The sequence below is a fragment of the Melanotaenia boesemani genome, chromosome 4, assembly GCF_017639745.1.
Source record: "Melanotaenia boesemani isolate fMelBoe1 chromosome 4, fMelBoe1.pri, whole genome shotgun sequence".
NCBI lineage: Eukaryota > Metazoa > Chordata > Actinopteri > Atheriniformes > Melanotaeniidae > Melanotaenia > Melanotaenia boesemani.
This window is the reverse complement of record NC_055685.1, coordinates 19,741,401-19,761,691: the sequence shown is the minus strand read 5'-3', so window position 1 is coordinate 19,761,691 and position 20,291 is coordinate 19,741,401. Positions and strand designations below refer to the sequence as shown.

Genomic DNA, 20,291 nt, shown 5'->3' with positions numbered 1-20,291 from the left:
TGATGAGTTCGAACATCTGCTGCTGTTTAACGAACTTCAGCATCGTTGATAATGCCATCAACATCTGTTTGATTAACCTCAGAAAAATGCAGATTTTTAGCCTTTCGAAGTGGAAGTTTGTACTTTTGCGAGGTGCACTTGAACGCAGCACAAGTCCTCGCCTCTTTTGTCGTTGAAAATAGATCTTCATGCTCTTTGACAGTTCCATTGGGGAGAGGTGGTTGCTATGGACGGTGTATCAGGTTGCTGATTTCCCCGTTTTGCATACAGCACCTGTGTTCACATTCATAACATCAAGCTGTTAATTCGGGATCAGAAGAAAACAAATAGTTAACATCAACTGCAAGTTTTTAGACTGAATAAGGAAGCTGTGTGGACTCAGATAAGTGCTACAGATGAGGCAACAGTTTTCTCTGAGTGACTGCAGCTAGGATGGAGAAGTTTCTCCACATAACTCCGCACTCTCTGGCTCTGGTGTTGTCGCAGGTTTGCAGAGAAGATGAGGAACGTCCACCATCATCACCGACCGTGCTGTCCAAAAAAAAGTTAGAGCATCGCACCGGTTACGAGGTCTTCGCTAGTTTCAAAGCCGTGAACATGCAACATTTCTGGAACAAGGCGCTGACGCACGCTCTCTCTGAGATTTTCTTTCTCGGGTGGATAGATGAGCATGTGCTGCTGATCCAGGGGAGCGAGGTGCACCTTCAGGTGCTCAGGAACGCATGGACAAGAAGGACGCTGAGACCTCCACAGGACTTCGACATCAAATGCATAGGTAGGTTAACTGCTCCAGATTATATCTTCAAAGTCACACAGATAGGTTGACACATACTTTAACTCCACGTGAACGTTTTATGACGGTGCTTGGGTTACTGAAGCAAGAAGTTTGAGTCTATGTTAGCAGGAAATATTTTATTTCTCTTTTCGTTCAGGTGTAAAATTTGACTAAAGGAAGAAATGCTAAAATAACCAGTAAAATTGAGTTAAAGGTAAGTATTGCATAAAGTAAGAAATAACTTGATTAGGTTCCCTACTAATAATGTCTTTGGGGAGATGGATGAATAGTCTTCTACACCACTGATACCTGACAAATGTCATTACTGATTAGTTTCAAGACAAAAACCTCTATCTCGTTTGCTGGTGTGAGTTAAAAGACTGTTGAGGTTTTATATGATATTGTGAGTCTGTGAGTCAAGCAAGGATGCCGGTGGGTTGCACGAAACCAGTCGCATCTAGTCTGAGCAAAAAGGGAGTTTAGGCGTCATTTCACCTTGTAACCTCAGCTGCTTCATGTCATGTAGGCTTACTCATTCAGATAGAGAAGCTCGGGAATGGAGCCCAGTTGTACTCCAGCTCAACAATCCCACAATTATGCTTCTCATCCTGTGTCATCATGACCATAACTCATACTGAGACAGGTTGGGGCAACTCAAGGTTTCGTTGGCAAGTCTAACCACTGTACCTAAAATACCACCTTCACGTGGCACTTCAGAGATCCTGTTATAGGCTATAGTTGAGTTTCAGAATTTTGCATTAGTTTGGATGCATTGTCTGTGAGCAACATCAAACTGTAGCATAACATAATGTTTTCATTAGAGTTAGAGGCTGGAAATTTCCCACAGTTTCAAGGTCTGGAGATGAAAGTCATAGTGGATTAACTTATGGTGTTTTGTGGTGAAAGAAAGCCGCTAAGATGATTACAAACAGAAAAAACACACTAATGAACAAATCTAGGAAAATAACAAATGTTTTTATCTAAAGTTGCAACACTCAATATTCTTTTACATTTGCACTGAGATAACTGAGTCAGAGTGATCTATCCTCAGATGTTACCCATCTCTGGAGCAATCAGGAATTGTTCAGCAAGTACTTAGATCAGTGGTTCCAAACCTGGGGTCCTTGATTCCCCTCAGGCTTTGACTGTACAGAGCTTGTGTGATCTTTAAAATTAAGACACACACAGGCACAGGTGGTAATGAAAATGTATGGATGTACATTTAAATTACACCATGCAAAAATGTATGTTGGTCCATACCAGCACACGTGTAAATTAAGTTTATTCCAGGGTGTTGGAATAAACTGGTGAATCTCTGTAGTGCATCCTAAGCTCGCAAATTACTGAGCACTGTTTATTCTGTATACACACAGTACCAACGAGACACTTCATTTTTATAGACTAAAACTAAATTTTAAAGCATGTAATGTTTTTCTTTCTTTCAGTGACACTGTGCACGTGATCAGATATCTGTAGTGAACTGCTAATCATCAATCATGCAGCACTTACTACTTCAGTGACAGTCTATAGATAGATTCTGTCTGTGTTGCTAGTTTGCTTTCCCATCCGAGTGTTAGAGGAGGTCTCAAAGCTTCACTGATAAGCTGTGGAATGTTTGCCTTATAGCTAATAACTCACTAAACTCTATAATGTCTAAGCCAACAGACTTTATGTAAAAAATGAGGTATAAAGTTTTCATGCAATGCAGATTTTGATAACTAAATCACAATTTAAGAGCAGATGGAAATCAACTCAACACTGGAGCCAGGATAAGATAGGTCATTTGATTATCTTTCAGGATGTACTTGATTTGTGCTCATTTATGGACTTCCTAATCAATCTCTCATTTAATTGCGAGCCTAAGTGAGTTTAACAAATAGTTAAATTTCAACCATTGTGCTGCTTTCAAATTCCCAGAAACAACTCAGACATGATAGACTAAAGCTTCAAGATTTATATGATCTTTGTATCCTCATTAGAGGATTATAGCCATTTAGTTGTGATATAAATGTTACCAAGAGCACACAGGAAAGCCAGTGTGACTCATTTCTTTAGCAAGTGTCAAGATGTTATTGTGTTAGACACATTCAAACAAAGTTTAAATATTTTTTTCTAGAGGTAATCATTAACTACTTGTGCAAAAATGGGCTATACATAATGTGCATGTGTTGAGAACAATGATAGTCTTTTATTAAATCAATTTTGATTAAATAAATAAATCTTTTGTTGAAGCTGCTGGAAAACAGAGATGGTGTCAAACCTTTGTCCAGTAATTGAAGTTCAATAAAATAAATAGTCAGCGTATTTAAACTAATGCCACAGTTTCTCATGGTCCAGATAATCCTCCAAACTGTCTGAGAATGTTTGACTTCAAATATTTGCCAAATAGCAGCTGGATTAACACATCCAGACAAAAGTGGCGGGTTTTTAGCTGTGTGGTAGCAGTAGTTTTTAATAGACAATTCAATCTGATTAGTGAAGGCTAAACAATGACCAGGGCGGAGTGTGTGCACCTTAGGAAGGAAAAGTGCTACTTTTGTTCAGGAAAACTCTGTCCAACTGTATTTCCCCGCTAAAGCACAGGCCTCAACTGGAAAGGAAAGGGAGGGTCTCCACAGAGAATGGGGGGAAACGTTTGACACAGCAGAGTTGGTGGTCATCTATCTTGGTGTCAGATCAGGATGTGTTGTGATGTTTTTTGGCGTCACAACACACCATGGCTTGACAGATATTTTGGGACAAATATCAGTTAACCTCTTAATTTACTAGAAAGCGAGTTTCTTTTCAGCATGGTGCTGGAGTAAATGTGCCACTGGAGGCCAGTTCACTGGCCTGATAACTCATACGACCCATTGTTACTTGTACTGTATTTGTTTAATGTGGAGTTATTTTTTTTAAATCACATTTGAAATTTTCCCATTTCATTGCATTTAATAGAAACATACTCAGTTCTCAGTAATATGTGTGATTCACAAGCATGACAGCATTTTATAGAAATATAACACAGTGCACTTTATGATGTGGCAGTTTTTATCTTCAAAAAGGTTTAGCTATTGGAGTGTGAAGTTTTTCTAGAGATGACAGTGTCAGTTTGTTGGTCTGTTGGTACATTTCTTAGTAAGGTTCCATGTTGGACCATTGAACTAAACACCTTGTTGTTTAGTATATTCCTGGTCTGCAAAGGAGAACTTTTAGTCCTAGAAATCACAAAATGATCATAAGTTAACACTGAAAACCATCTTAGACCAGACTCACTGCTTCACAGAAGAGGCATTTATTTATTTATTGATTGATCAATCGATCGATCGATCGATCAATTGATTGATTGCCCCTAGAGGACAAATAAAGAAATTAAAAATTAATTGGAATTGATATTGAATTCACAATTTAAATACAGTAGAAGTTTTTTCATATATTTTATCTTATGTTTGTATGATTATGCTGATACTTTTAACTCTGCTGCTAAGCCGAGAGATGTTTGGTTTATTATGTTGTTGGCTTTTCATTTTGAATATGTGGCATGGGTGGTCATGTCCCTGGGAAGTCACATTTTGATAGTAGTGATTTTTATTTTATTTTATTATTACTTTTTTCTTTGTCTTCAATGGTGCTGAGAATGTGAGAACCCTCGCTGTCCAATGGACTTTTTAGTTGGGTTCAGTTAGTTTTTTGATCACTTTAGTACTCCTGTTTTGCATTGATTGCCATATTTTCCGGACTTTAAGTCGCATAGGACTGTAAGTCGCATTTATTTAGAAATTTACTTCACAAAATCCATGTCCAAGACCAAACATTTATTCAGAAAAGGCAAGTTATTCAACTGCACAATAGCATTAGGAACAACAGGCCAAATATGCGTGTGTTATGTTAACACCATTTCTTCAAGGATCTTTTTAAACTGTGAGGGAGAACTAGTCTCTTTATTACACTCAATGAACAGCTGATTGAGGCGCTGAGAAAGTACAAACATGTATCACATTAGGTATTAAAACCTACACTGCCGCGTGCACAACCCCACCCTGCCAACAAAGTTTCACATTAAATACGAAATAATCAGCTCAGCTGTTCGTTGTACATAAAAACGCAGGCACCCCCCCCCGCAGTTATTCCCACCCCGCAGTTGTTTCCTGTGTACAATTTCATATTCTTAATATGGTCTGTAAATGTGCGCAGAGAGAGACTTTATGTTCATATGGTTCCATTCATACAATATAATTTACGTTTGTAACATCTGAAAAAATAAAGTTCACCAAGTTCACTAAGCTTCCGATCTCATTCCACTTCACTGAGCCCACTGAAATCTTCATCCTCAGTGTCGTTTATGAACAACTACGCCAACTACTACTTGATTACCATTTTGGCTGTTTTTTTCTACCTGCAGTTTGTATTCTGGAGAATAGGATTTTCTCAGTTGTCTTTAAGTTAATTTTTTAGCTATTTTTTTCAATGTTACAGAAACAGCAAATACCGTGGTTATTATCAGGTTAGAGTGCCATCTCGCTGCTGTAGTCGGTAATGTTCAATGCTTGATTCATGTCAGTCGGTATGAATAAACATTTAAAAACATGTCAAATTAAATATATATATATATCATTTTATATAAAGGTCAGACTTATAGCTTATAGTACAGTAAATAGGGTATATTTTAGGGCTGTGCAGCCTCATTGATCTCATGATTTGATTTGATATTAAGATTATCTTCTCTACGATTCGATTCAGCGAATCGATGCATCACTGTGTTGCATCCTCAGTTTTCTTCATCACTGCACATTACTCGATACATACAAGCAGCCAGAGAATTATTAGCTCCCCGTTTATTTATAAACAGGGAGTTCATGTTTTCATCTTCTCAACATTTGCCGTAATTCTAGTCAATTTGTAATTCAACACAGAGAATATTGTTGAGGTAAACATTTGTTGATAGATAAAGTTGTTTAAATAGTTTTAGTCCGTTTGCGCATGGTAGCCACTAGCTTGACAGTGGTATTTTCCATAGAAGTTAGCTTTCAGCTAACTTATCGGTTACACATTTTCATGTGTAATCTTACTGATTTCCCTGAGACAATAAACGTATTTCCAATTAGATACAGTACTTATACTTTATGTATATTTGCTTAGTTTTACAGTTTTCCTAAGTGAAGGTTTCAAAGCAGATTTAGCCTCTGATCTGAAGCTGTTGTGGCAGGCTATTACACTTGCCTGTCAACAGCTCCAGCAGCTATGGAGACTTGGGGCAGATTGTGGCAGCTGCAGGAAGTGCCGCTGTAAGTTGCTGTTGCTACGATTTGAGCTGCTGTCTGTCGCCAGATGAGGATCGGCAGGTAAAGAATAAAGTCCGGTGTTACTTTTACACCCCTCAAAAGCACAAATCCGTCCCATTGCAGGAATATTTCATCAGAAACTCTGTGAAAGAATAGAAGTCTGAAACTATCAAATCTACACCATGTGAGTTCTCATCCCTTTATGGTGGACGTGGTTTTCTATGCCTGCTAGGCGAGAATCCATCTATGTGCATCTGGAGGGAGGGGCTGTGGGGCTTTTTAAATTTTCTCATGACGTAGATAACCTCTCTATGTCACAAAAAAACCATAACCTGGTTTTACCCTGTAGAGGGCGTTTCGAGCCATATTTTACCTACAAAATCTCAGTTTTAAAATAAATTAAAACAATACAAATTTTATAAACAGTATATGTAGTTTTAATCACAAGTAATACTGTATTATTAACAGCTCAAAAACACATTTTTGGCTGCAGATACCTTTAACTTTGCAGTAATGCAGAGAAGACCAAAGTTGCAATGGATAAAGACTTGTAGTGGTTTGTGGAGGAGTGACCCATGCCTTGTTTACTTCTTGTCACATTTTTGTCACACTTTTTACAATGAAATCTGTTGTGGTTGTCCCCTTTGTAGTTCAAGCTAATTTTCAGTCAACCTAAACCTATGGAGATTTGTACACAAATTCTGTTGTGTTGGCTGTATAACCAAGATTCTTGATTCTGCATAGGTTTTGCTTGACACATGGATAGCTTAATGCTACCAATAATTTGCCATAACATATAACAGAATAACTACAGCACATGTGCAAGCAGCTTAGTAGTGCTGTTGCTGCTTCTAGCTGCTGCTGGCTGAGTGGAGTGAGACAGAGATTCTGAATGCTGAACTCAAAGCTTAAAAGCTCAGAAAACCATTGGGTAATGTCATGAGGCTACATCCATTTTTGGTCAGTCAGTGGCGGGTCGTCATTACACCACTGACATTGTGTTCCCAGAATGATGTGAACATTAGTATTAGGGCTGGGCAATATATCGAGACTTAATCAGACGCAGTATAGAAGAAGGAAATATCGTTTATATCGAGATAGCTTGTTTTGAGTTAGAAACATCTTTTCTTTTGCATTTTGCACAGCTGTATTTTTGTTGTGGTCATTTAAAATTATTTTTCATTCATTTTGTTTTTGCAGCATTTAATTTAATGTAAAGCTACTTTAATTTCAGTCAACTGTTTTAATGCACATGTGCTGAAAATTCTTAATAAAAGTGTATTTAGCACTGAAGGCTGTAAATTAGAACTGTCTCTTTGGTTACTTGACAAAGAAAAATATATCGAGATATATATTGTATATCGTGATTCAGGTAAAAAATATCGAGATATAAGATTTGGTTCACATCGCCCAGCCCTAATTAGTATGTTAACTTTAGCATTAGCAATAATGCTGTTGTGCTCATTTAATGAGCACAAAGTGTAGCATGCTGCATGTGGATGAATGCAGTTTCACAGTGTGTTTAATGATGATTAATCAGTAAACAGGTTTATATACAAAATGTCATTAAATAATTTTCAGAAACTCTATTGTTGTTTAATAAGAATTTCATATGAAATGCCAGCTAAAAAAAAAAAAACAATCTAAAGGTATTTAGTCACAAAAGAAAAGCACCACATTTTGACATTTGAAGTACTAGTACCAGTTTGGGAAACACATAATCAACTAATACTTTTGAAGTGTAACTTAATTTTCAAGGCGCTCTGTCCTAAATTTGACTATAATTGAACAAACAGTTTTACGTTCTAAAGGATCCTAATGTTTTAGTAATTTCTTTCTAAGTTATAGATACTCATTCCTTGTCTATGTGCTTCTCTGGCAGCTTTCTATTTTGAGTAACTGGCTCTTTAAGGGAACAGCACTTAAAGGTAACAGCTATGAGATCATCGGCTTGCGTCGTCATGGCAACAAAGGCTGTTGCAGCACTACTGAGAAATAAAATGGCTGGCGTGGTGTCACTCTCCCTCCGCCTCTTTCTCCCCTTCCCTTCCTCGCCTCTTTCTTTTTGGTATCAGTGAACTGGAGCAGATTGGTTGTGACACTGCCCTCCCTCCACCCATGCCCCATCCTGCCCCCTCACTTTGCCCCTTATTCTGTCCCTCCAACCGTCCATTCACACTCCACACATGCGAGTCAGCAGGAGTCCGTTGGAAGCTTTGGCTTTTTCATTTTGACTTGCAGCTCCACATAGTTTAGTTACTGAATCAACCGGTGGAAGTCACTGATGACAAAGACTCAAACCAGCAGCCTTAAAATGATTCCTCTTGGTTGTGGGTTTTGTCTTACAGTCAGGTGAGGCACAAAAAGAGGAAGGATGATGGTTTAAGGGGCCCTCAATCTTCAGGAATACAGCCAGTGGTACAGAGAAGGTGAGGTAACAAGAAGACGAAGAAGATTGAGGACGGAGATTTAGCCAAAGATCCAAAGTTCTTGCCTTTCCTCTGGACATCATCTGAGGTCTGATTTTTTTTTTTTTTTTTTTTTTTTCTTCTTGGGTGTGTGTGTGTGTGTGTTTCGATCTGTTGATATTTGCTCTCTGCCTTATGTATGTCCTCGATCTCTCTCCCTTGCAGCCTCTCCTCCCCTCCCCTCAGCCTCAATCACCCAGACACAGACGCATGCATGCTCACGCAGAATCGCGCGCAGCAGGCGGATGCACACATACACACTCTCTCCCTCTCTCCCTCTCACACAGATACACATACACACACACATACACACACATACTCACACACCCTTCCTGGAGGTGCTGGGAGCAGCTGCAGCATTAGCGTTGAAAGAGATTTGCCGTTGACTGGAGTTTGCATCCCCCCCCCACCCCCCCTTCTTTAATGAATGGATGCTATGGCGATCAGCTTGGGAGCTTCTTCTGTTGGATTGAGGGAAACGGTGGATATCTATTCTTGAATTTATTTATTTATTTCTATGCTCTCCATTTTTTTCTCCCCACCCTCTGCTGGTGTGGTGTTGTCGAAAGGACGATGGGGTCTTGTGCTTGATCGGATAAAGATGGAGGTGAACGTAGCATCCCCAGTGCTTGGCATACTATTGAGGTTTCACTGCCCCTCAGGGTGAATGGAGCTTTTATTTCTGTTTCTTTTTTAAGCGGGCTCTTTTGTTTTACGGGGCTCGGCCGATCACTCCTGTAGTGAATTGAGCTATTGTCGAAGACTGGGCCTCTAAAGCTTTGAATCTGTGGCCAACCATCCATCTCCTCCTTTCCTCCCCCGTTACATTCTATTGAAAAGGAACAAGAAGATCCCAAAAGCTCAACAGAAATCTTTTCTCACCGTCCTCCTTGCTTCCAATGCCCCATTTCCCTCATCTCTACCCCTGCCCCCCCCGCCTCTCTCCCGCTCCCTCCTCCCACATCAGAGTGGCTACGTAATGTGCCTCCCTACGCATGCAAATGGGGATGCTACAAATGGTGGCTGGGACTGATGTCGATGAAAGGGTGATGCCTCGCGCAATCACCTGCACCTCTGCCGCCACTGCCACCGCTCCAGATCAGCCTGGGAGAGCCCAGCAGCCGATGACAACCACCCACAGTGCGAAGACAGTCGTTTGTAGCTTGCTCGTGGATGTAAATGAGACGTCTGAATGTGTGTGAAGATGCACACTGGTTCCTGCCATGTCTGGTGTGTGATTGCTCTAGCGGGACGTTCTCACTGATGCGGGGGAGGCACTGAGCCTGAGGTTGGTCGACCTCCCCCTTCCCCACCTCCCTCTTTCCTTCCCCCTCCTCCCCATTCCACCAATCCCCCCCCTTCCCCTTCCCCAAACCCCATCACCTTATCCCAGAGGCCCCCGGGGAGTGAAGGCCACCTAGTAAAGAGGTCATGATGAAGAAGAACCGCAGCAGCAATCTGCGGCGGGCCTGGCCCAGCTCGGAGCTTCCTGAACGCCCGTTGGAGCACAGTCTGTCCCGTAGTGAGAAAGACATCCGTGTGCAGAAGCAGCACCTTCCTCCTCCTCCTCCGCATTTCTCTCCATCCCCGCCAAGTTATCGTGCGCCAGGTAAGTCTGACACTCCCCCCTGTCAGAAGCTCCACCCTCTTTACGCAAGGTTGCTCAGAGTAAGGAAAGACCTGGTCTGATTTGGACAAAATATTGATAGCAATTCCTTTTTCCTGACATCCCCAATGTGTGGGATTAGGCTGAACAGAAATGGAGCAGATTGAAAAAGATTTGCTGTAAAACTCATTTTAGGACACTCACTTGTAAAACCGTTGCATTCGATCCTATTCCGTTCAAATATCTACATCTTCTTTACTTTCTGTCATATTTTACTATTTAATTTATTTTCACTGACCCAAATTTTAAAATGCAGTTAAAACTAGTTGTAGAACATTATGAAAAAATTTGCGTTCATCATTTGTCTTCTTCTGATCTTTAAGATATGTCTGAATATTAAATGGTATATTAGGCAATGCAATAGGATTGTATTGCCTGTGGGCCAGATATTGTAACTAACTCATGTTTTGTGTTTGTTCATGTTATATAAGGTCCCGTTCATTAAATCAGGAAGTTAACGTCATCACTAAGCAAGCCAAAATAAATTCATCCAGTACTTTTTATTGTAATTCTTTTTCCTGCTACCCGCTTTTAGACTTGTGTCAACACTATGAGATACTATTGAAAAAGCCAAAGACAAGATGGCCTTTTTTTATTTTCTGTACTGATTTACCAAATAGATCCGGCTTTTCTTGTGTTTAATATAAACCAAATAAAGCCCTGAACAGCCACATAAAGCTTAGGGGGCTGTGATACTAAGCAGAGATAACGTCATCGTGCTGCTAAACTGACCATTCAGCTGAGTGTGCTGTAGAGGCAAAGCCACGCACACATTTTAGCTAAAGCAAAATAAGCACTAATGTCAAATTCTAATAAAACTCTAGGCTGATCAATAAGACTGAGGATGTTTTATAGCTGTGAAGATGAAGGAGGTCGATGTCAAGTTAGAATTAAAAGTATTGGCTGTGATAATACAGTTTCTGCATGGTCTTGTGTGGTTCTCAGATGTAGGTCAGAGGACAGGGTCACTACAGCCCAGATGCTGCAGCGGTGCATTCAGTGTGTTGCTTTACAACCTTCCAGCAGGACAGATGTTTGCTCTCAGAGGAGCTTGAAGCACATCCTTATGGTTGTAGGATGATTTCATCACTCACTATTGCTGACAGCAAAGCCAGCTTATGGCAACTGTGAATTTCTGTGTACTAGCTCTCAATCGGGCACTCAAGTAATTTATATTTAGCTGAATTTTAGAATATTTTGCTCTTGGTGGACTGTTTTAATTCCCTTCTATCCATAACATGAATCAGATGAGCAGGTTGCAAAGATTCAGGTGATCTCATACTCTGGTTATGGCTGCTGCAGCTGCTGCCTTGCTTTGCTAACACACGAGAAACGGCAGCAGCGAGAGGCTAAGGAAGCACAGAGAGGAGGGGAGGAGCCGTTCTAGGCAGCATGCACACTGCTGCTGTTTGACCATTACATCATAGCTTCACACACTGCGCCTGCTGTTCATTCATGATCTCACAGTTGTGCTTGTACCTCCTCCTCTTCCTCCTGCAGGTGATGTGTCTCCGATCAGTATGTCACCTATCAGCCAGTCGCAATTCATCCCGCTGGGGGAGATCTTGTGCTTGGCCATATCTGCTATGAACTCTGCCCACAAGCCTGTCAACCAGGAGGCGTTGGTGGAGCATCTCACTGCCAGCTTCCCAGGTATGTCCTCTCACCCATTTCCTAAAATGGGACTGTAGTAAAACCGTGTAGAAATGTTTGCACAAGGAAATATTTGAAAATTGAATGTAGTATGTGATGTCCGAATGACAAAAAGGGACTATGCTGCAAAATTACTGCAAAAATAGCTGAAAAAGTATATTTCTGCACAAAAATAATTTAAACCAACATAAGATTTTCAATTAAACAAATTAGGCAATAACATTATAGTCTGTCATTTATTTATTAAGGGAAACATTCAATGTTAGATACATATTTTTGAAAAAGCAAAGGAACCTCTAGGACTAGCAGTAGTTGATGTATTTAGCTAAAAATGTAAAAAAGAAAACAAACACAACAAGACAAAAATTCCACTGTCAGATAGTCCGTGTGCAAATGCATGAGACTCAGGGCAAGAAGCGCGTTCCATCGAGAAAATGTATTTCAAAAAATGGTCGCAAAGTAATCCACTGCAACTTTTTAACCCTTAAAGTCCAAACTTTTAGATTCTGAACTCTCTTAGATTAGCATTGTTTTTAAACCACTCCTGACAGTGAGTATCTGGTGTCATATATTATTATTAGCAGGATAATCTCACGTTTCAGTCTAACTTATTTAATGTCTCAATTTCATTTTTTAGAATTGATCTAAATATAGGTGAATGTATAAACTGTTATTCAGAAAGTTGTACTTCCATATTATTCCACATCTTTCCCTCCATAAGTGGGTCAAACGATGAAAACCTATGTTGACTGGCAAAGTTATTGATCTTGTGGATAAAGCTCAAGCATTTTGATTTCAAACCAATCAGGTCACAAAAGTGGAACTAAGTATCAACAACCGTTGTCATTTGGCTCAGCAAATCAACAATTTATGCCAAAGAAATGGATAAAGCTTCAGCTCTCAGCACGCAACCTCTGAATGTCCAATTGAATGTGACACATAAAACCCAAGAAACTCAGCTTTGTCTGAATTTTTGAAGCATCTTGATAGTATTTGTAGTTCAAAAGTTATTAAATATTTTAGAGCTGTTGCAATATTGGCAGCAGACTGTAACACAAGCTTTTGAAGATTAAGCAGCTAAAGGACTTTCTGGCATGTTCACAAGTCCATCATCAGAGGAGCCGTTAAAGAAGTGGTGTTCATGGCATGACTGCAAGGAGAAAGTCTTTGCTTGCCAAAAAGAACATTCCTATTTTTTTTGTGTGTGCGAATGATCAGGTGGACAGGCCAGAAGACTGTTAGAAAAACATTTTATGGACAAGTAGGCCAAAACAAAGCTTTCTTGTCAGAAGCATTAAATGTTGGCAGAGAAAAATACTGCATATCCAGTCTGAAGAATATGGTGGTGGCAGTGTCATAGTTTGGGCTTGTTACACTGTATCTGGTTTAGTACAGGTTATCGTTTATATTAAAGGGGAGTTAGAATTTCAGAGGAAATTGATCCAGCTGCAAGACAATTAAAGCACACAAGTTATTTCACCCAAGAATGGTTAAAGATGATTTGATAGCTAAATATTAAATTGATCACATCAATGTCAGGTGAGCAGATTATGTTAGGATATGTAGATCCCAAGCTGTTGTGTATTAAAGAGTGGACTGAAATTCCCCCAAACTGATGTGTAGGACTGAAATATTTTCAGCTTTTTGCTGCAAATTGTGTTCAGACTAAAAACTGCAAAGAAAATCTAGTGTACTTCTGCCACTCACAGAAATGTTTTATTGGATAAATAATCTTTTAAACTTGATGTTTTACTTTGGTTCTCTTTATTCACTTTAGATTGTGTGGATATTTGTTGGTATTTTTTTTTTTTACTTTATGCAGAAACAAAATATTCTAAAGACTGAACACACATATAAACATCACTCTACCTAATCTCTATCCTCTAAGAACATAACATTTTGAACACAAAACTTCAGTTTTTTAATGTAGTTGCTGTGTCAGAAAGAATTGGACAAAAATATCTGATCAGATCCTTTTTATGTTTTTTTTTCTCTTTCTTAAAATTGACACTGATTTTAAACAAAACGCTCAGTAATTAAATGTTTACATGTAAAACCTGCATTTGAATCAGTGTTGCTCTAGAGTCCTACTGTGAAATAAGCCTTAAATACTCTAACACATTAACTCATTTTAGGTTTGAAAGCTCAATTATCAATCCAATTAGTTTTTGAGACTAAAATAATTGTCAAAAATATTGAATATTTTCAGCAACCACTGTTGTCTTTGTGCTGATTAGATAGTGTTTTATATCATGGATCTGGATGGATTGATTTATTTAATAGAAATAATTAGAATTAGAGTTTTAACATTTTTAGATTGTCACCACATGATTATGGTCAAAATAGTTAGTGATAATATTGGTGAAACATACCATCATCAATACCAATATGCTGTAACACATCTGACATTAACACAAAACAAAAAAAACTCTGTCATTCCCATCATTTTATGTTATTAAAGAAAATGCATTGGTTTTTTTATTATTATTAACAAATATTTTGTGGTAGTGGCCTGCATCTAAATAGATAATTTGTTTAAAGCAAGTATATAAAATTGCTTCTGATATGTGTTTCCTGCAGGCGTGCCTACACCCAGCTCAGAGGTTCTGCGACACACCTTGAACATGCTGGTGCGAGAGAGGAAGATATACCCAACTCCAGAGGGCTACTTCATCGTCACTCCCCAGACCTATTTTATCACTCCCTCCCTCATCAGAACAAACAATAAGTGGTATCACCTGGAGGATCGGCCACCAGAGCGTCAGCAGCAGCAACAGCAGCAGCTTCAACATTGCACTTCACCTCAGTCTGGCAATGTCACTCCATCCACACCTGGGTGTCTGAGGGAAAGGCCTCCTCGCAAGAATCCCAATGACTCATACAATTCCTATCGTGAAGACCCCACCAGACAGCATGCTCCTGTGCTCCAAAGTAAGTCACCAAAGGAGCACAAGGGAGATTCCCATCAAAGTAAGCCAACCAAGGATCACAATGGTGGTGAACCCCTACCAAGCACGTCAGCCAAGGAGCATCGAGGTGAACCCCCATCATATCCCTATCCCCCAGCTCCCACTTCCCCTCCTATCCAGCAATCGTTGTCTCAAGATCCAGCTGATAAGAGCAAAAGTATCACTTCCTTTCCTTATAAAACTGACACTCTGACCAAAAAGAAAGAAGGAAGTAGTGGTGGTGGGAGTGGCGAGAAGCAATCTAAAAGGTTTGGACTCAGGCTTTTCAGACTGAGTTTTAAGAAGGACAAAATGAGGCAGCTGGCCACCTTCTCAGCCCAGTTCCCCCCAGAGGAATGGCCCCTCCGGGATGAGGATGTGCCAACCACGCTCATTCCTCGTGAGGTAGAGATGGAGATCATTCGCAGAATTAACCCTGACTTAACAGTGGAGAATGTTGCTAGGCATACAGCTGTGATGAAGAGACTAGAGGAAGAGCGGACACAGAAGAACAAAGCAGGGTCTGCCCAGCACAGTGCACGCAGCAGGAGGGGCAGGGGCCACAGGAGAGCTCCACATGGTAAGTCCCGTTCTCATAGCAAACCCCGGACATCCAGAGGAGACCCATCTGAAGGTTCAAATTGGGATCTTGTGTTTATGGAAAGGGATTACCGCTTCTTTAGCCACTCGTTAGTTCGCTCACCTCGGGAAGCTATGTACACACTGGAGCGCAGACGAAGTGGAGGAGCAACGTACCTGGTCCACAGCAACCCCAATATTACTGAATCGTACTGCCCTGTTACCCCTGAGTGGGATGTGTCTGGGGGGCTAGCCAAAAGAGGGACGGAGATGCCCTTTCCTGAGCCTTCACGTGGAACATGCCAGTCCAGAGTGCAAAGAAGTCACAGTCACAATCAGGACAGGAAGTCACGTCATGAAAGGTCAGATCAAGCTAAGGAACGATCTCGGTCCATGGACAACTCTCTCAAAGGTCCATCACTGGGTGCGCCAGAAGACTTTGAACCCAGTTTGGACGAGCGTAGTCATTACTACACTGATGATGGCACCCTGCGTGCCACACAGAAGTCCTCCCATTACTCAAGGATCATGTTCTCTGCTGCTAAGTTCCACTCTGATTTTAATGTGCCTGATTTGGGGAAGGGGAGTTTGGACGAGTCAAGGATCCGGAGTACGATGGAGAGGAACAAAAGCAGAGACAGCTTGCCAACATACAATGAGCTGATGGGACTTTCTCCTAAGCCCTCAACAGATGAGTACTTCCAGTGCAATACATCAAATGAAACAATCCTTACTGCCCCTTCGCCTCAGGCAAAATCAGAATATGACACATTAACCTCATCAGGGGGACTCCGAAAGGGCTCTCCAGCTGACCGGCAAACGCCTCACCTCACCTCTCCTCATACGATGGAATACAAAGAGGACTTGTCGGCAGCAAAGGGACAGAGCGGCTCAGCGCGTCTGACGCCAAGCCAGACGCCAGAGCCGGCACAAAATGCCCGTTTGACGCCACATCAACACAATGTAGATCCTGGAGGGGGAGGAGGCAGTATAGCGATTAAGAGGAAAGAGATCTTCAGCAAAGACACTTTGTTCAAACCTCCACATAATGCCTTGTCCACTGGCTACGTGGACAGCAGCTACACCAAGTCCGGCACATTGCGGAAAGCCTCACATGCCAAATCAACAGAGGCCCTAGACAATCCTGAGCCCCAGCAGCCTTCCAATTCAGCCACTTCCTCAGCGTCACCTGCAGTTTTACAGAGCTGCTTAGAGCCAACAGTCCCCTCTGCCTCCTTTGACTATTATAATGTATCAGACGATGAGGAGGAGGAAGAGGCAGAGGAGGACTCGCACAAAGAGTTGGCAACGGCAGAGGACAACAAAGACCACGGGGACGGGGGTGGTAACGGTGGAGGCAGTGGTGGTGGTGGGGAGGGAACCATGCAGTGGCTCCTTGAACGGGAGAAGGAGCACGATCTGCAGCGTAAACTGGAGACCAATCTGACCTTACTCAGCCCCAAGGAGACGGAGAACAGCAGCAGCCAGAAGTCAGCCCACTCTGCCCGTTTGGACAGCATGGACAGCAGTAGTGTCACAGTGGACAGCGGGTTCAACTCCCCCAGGTAAGAGCTAAAATGAGCTGTAAACAACAAACTGCTAACTGAGAGTGTGACTTGGATGCTGATGTAGCAGGTTTTGATTTTATTGTGAAGCACATGCAAAGCAACTCAAAGTTAAGTGAAATGAACTAATCCTATTTGCACCCAAAACTACATGAAAGTAATAAACCTAACTATGAAAACCCTATAGTAGTTTTTAAAAGTTCCTAACATTTAGTTTATTTTATTTACCTGCCTTTTCTTAGCTGTTGATGGTGATGCTCCCAAAGTGTGATGACTTTTCCAACAGTGACAAAAGAAGATTGTTCATACTATACATGTTTCATGTTATAATGCCCCATCTATTCCTGGACATTGTTTTCCATCCATGTTGAAAGTAATATAGCATTAGTTGTGAAAGCAAAATGTTTTATGTATACATCTAGTTGCTGAGAAGTCAGGTCCTCAAGTTTGACAACAGTGAAGGGTGGAGGTTTGTAGGTTTTGCTTTTATTGTTTGTGGAACTGAATCGTTGAATCTTGTCTTTGAAAGATGGATTGCAACAAATGAATTGTTCAGTTCACTGTTAGAATATTTTTATGCAAAACAACATGTCTGCATGCAAACTGTTTTTTAGACAAATTTGGCAAAGGTTTTCATAATGCACTCCCAAGTACATCATCTTGCTCTCTGACACAATGCGGTTGCTATATTTTATCATTCAAATGCATTATTTAACCTCAAGATATGACTTTTTTATCTTAGGTCTCATTAATGCAATGATTTTGAGAAGTTATTTTTCAATTCTTGTAAAACGCATGATACCAGATGCAACTTTAAGGCAACTAATCCGGTTGAGAACAAGCTGGGGTGATGACACCAGCTCTGCATGAGCTCTGTTAGGTTTTCTCTGCCTCTGAAAAAGAGACAAAATAGCAGACATTAAAAAAGAGAGAATGACAGAAAGTGGTTATAAAGTACTCAAAGTGCAGTAACCTGCAAGCTTAAACTTAAATCCATTGTATCTGTAGATTATTGTAGCTTATCTTGTCAACTATGCGCTTTTTAAGCATGGAAAGGCCAAAGATTGTGTTCATGCCAGGACCCCTCACTGCTGTCAGGTGACACTGCTTACCACTGTACCACCAACCTAAAAAAACCTCAATATTTCCCTAAATTTAATTATAATTAAAAAATATGGAATAAAAGAGATATTTGTTCAAGAATAGCGGCTTATTAATAAACATACCGTTTTAGAATAATGTGTGCCTTGCATTATCAGCAGTAATATGTCTGGTTGCAAGAGTGCTTTTATTTGTGATATTATAATATAATGTTAGAATGGAATTAATATTATTCTCAGGGGTTTAAATTTTCCTCTTTTCATGAAGTAGTCTGTATATATGTAAGAAAATGTAGAAAGTCCTCAACATCTTCCAGTCTCCCCTGCTCATACAGTACATGATAAATAGCTTTGACTGTACTGTAAAGATTCCAAACCTCTGATTATGTAGAACAGTGTTTCCTCTACTTGAGTGAAACATTTATCTATTCAGTTTAGTATTGAGTCAACAGAAAGACCATTTCTTCTCATTTAATCTAATTTAATTTAATTTAATTTAATTTAATTTAATTTAATTTAATTTAATTTAACCTTTATCCTCAGAAAGTTGTGGCTTGTTAGAAATGAAAACAAAACAAAAATAAAACAAAAACAAAACAATGAAAGTCAACAGCAAAGCAGCACTGACTGATTTATCTTAACTTGTATGGCCAAATATGGGTCAAACTCCATAAAAGGCTTTGTCCTGTACATTCTATAATGTACTGCAGTAACAGCCTCCTAAAGCTCTTGTAATTTACTTTTATATCTGTTTTTACAGTCTGATTTTCATGTATTAGCTTGAAATAAATATTCTTGAAATGATGCATGTGTTGGCTCCTGAGAAAGTGTCATTTTACCCTGTGGAAATAGATACTTAAGTTAAAGATTATTTAGTTATAAGGAATAAATAGAGGTATTTGATATAAACTCGACATATGCCATTGATTTTTGAATATTAGACTTTTAACTTTGACGTAGAAAGTTTTGTATTTTATTTATGGAAGTTTTTCATGCATTTTTAGGTTATAATGTGGTTTATGGATATAGACTTTTTTTAACTTTAAATTTTTTTAATTACTTTTGTCAGAATCCAGTGCATGTTACATCATACAGTTGTCGAGTATAACAGATTGTATATTGTATATATAATATACAAAGTATAGGCTTCTTAGTATTGCTGCACTGATGTGTAAACTTTAAAGAAAAAAGCAATTGTCTTTATTAATTTGCATTTTATTTTATTTACTTTGTTTTTTTGTTTGTTTTTTTTTTTTTACTTTTTTGATAGAAAACAAAAGTGGTCATTTTAAATATTTTGTTAATTGTATTTTAGTAGGATTCTTCTCTAACTATAAAATGTTACAGACAGGGTTGCATGGTGCATTTTTAAACTAACAACTTGTTTTCTGTGTTGTGCAGAACACGTGAAAGCCTTGCATCCAACACATCCAGCATTGTGGAAAGCAATAGACGGCAGAATCCGGCGCTGAGCCCAGGCCACATTGGCACTAGCAGTATTGGACTGCCATTCAGCTTTCGCGCTATCCCGGAGCCGCCCACCACACAGCCTGAGAAACTCCAGAAGTCATCAAACTGCCTGGCCTCCATCACCAGCGTCTGACAGGCAGCGCAGACTGAGATGGTGAAGGTGGTGGAGGAGAGAGGAAGCGAAGTGTCTCACCAATTTTTGTCCTTTGCTTTCCTCACCCAACACATACCTATTCTCTTTCTCTCTCTCTCTCTCTCACACACACACACACAGACACTCACTCATCTTCAGACTCCTGAGGATCCATTTACTGGGACTGTTATAAAAACAGGCATGGCTTCAAGAGACTGTTCCTACAGCATCAAGAACTTCACTGCAAAAAAGAGAAGAACAGAAAGAAGAATATCAAGGCCACCGTAGGTGCAGAAACCTACGTGAAGTACTTTGATTTTGGTGACATGGACTCTAGTTTGGCTTATATCAAGATTCTTGATTACTGGTATTGGAAAGTAGTAGACTATAGGATTCAAGTTACATTTGGAAATATCAAAAAAACTTTTTATATTGCTTAACAATACATGTCCAATTAAATGTTCTCCTTCCTGAAATAGCGTTGAGTTCTTCAGGACGGTTAAATGTATCAGCACAATGTCAAGATAATAAAAATTGATCCTGTGAACAATGAATGAAAGATATAAAACATAAATCAGCTCAGATTTGTGTACCGCAATGCAAATTATGTATGTATACTCGATACTTTTGATATCCTAATTATTATAATGGTGGTATTAAAGATGCTATGTGA

The 20,291-nt window shown here is 39.9% G+C and overlaps 2 protein-coding genes across 4 annotated transcripts in view; both read left to right on the top strand.

Moving 5' to 3' along the window:
* casp3a (caspase 3, apoptosis-related cysteine peptidase a) overlaps window positions 1-7,396 on the top strand; it is a 15,401-nt gene extending 8,005 nt beyond the window's left edge. The window contains exon 7 of the transcript XR_006009943.1: window positions 7,384-7,396. The gene's annotated coding sequence lies outside the window, so the exon portion shown is untranslated. The remainder of the gene's footprint in view (window positions 1-7,383) is intronic.
* On the top strand, window positions 218-20,291 carry stox2a (storkhead box 2a). Of its 3 annotated transcripts, XM_041982010.1 has the most exons (6): window positions 695-775; window positions 8,385-8,553; window positions 8,670-10,113; window positions 11,671-11,823; window positions 14,404-16,915; window positions 19,417-20,291. In XM_041982010.1, exons 3-6 carry the CDS (start codon window positions 9,936-9,938, stop codon window positions 19,616-19,618), a joined length of 3,045 nt encoding a protein of 1,014 aa, XP_041837944.1. In that variant the 5' UTR covers window positions 695-775; window positions 8,385-8,553; window positions 8,670-9,935; the 3' UTR covers window positions 19,619-20,291. The 3 variants fall into 3 exon arrangements, with proteins under 3 accessions (XP_041837942.1, XP_041837944.1, XP_041837943.1); XM_041982009.1 differs by having other exon boundaries at window positions 8,385-10,113; XM_041982008.1 differs by lacking the exons at window positions 8,385-8,553; window positions 8,670-10,113 and having other exon boundaries at window positions 218-775.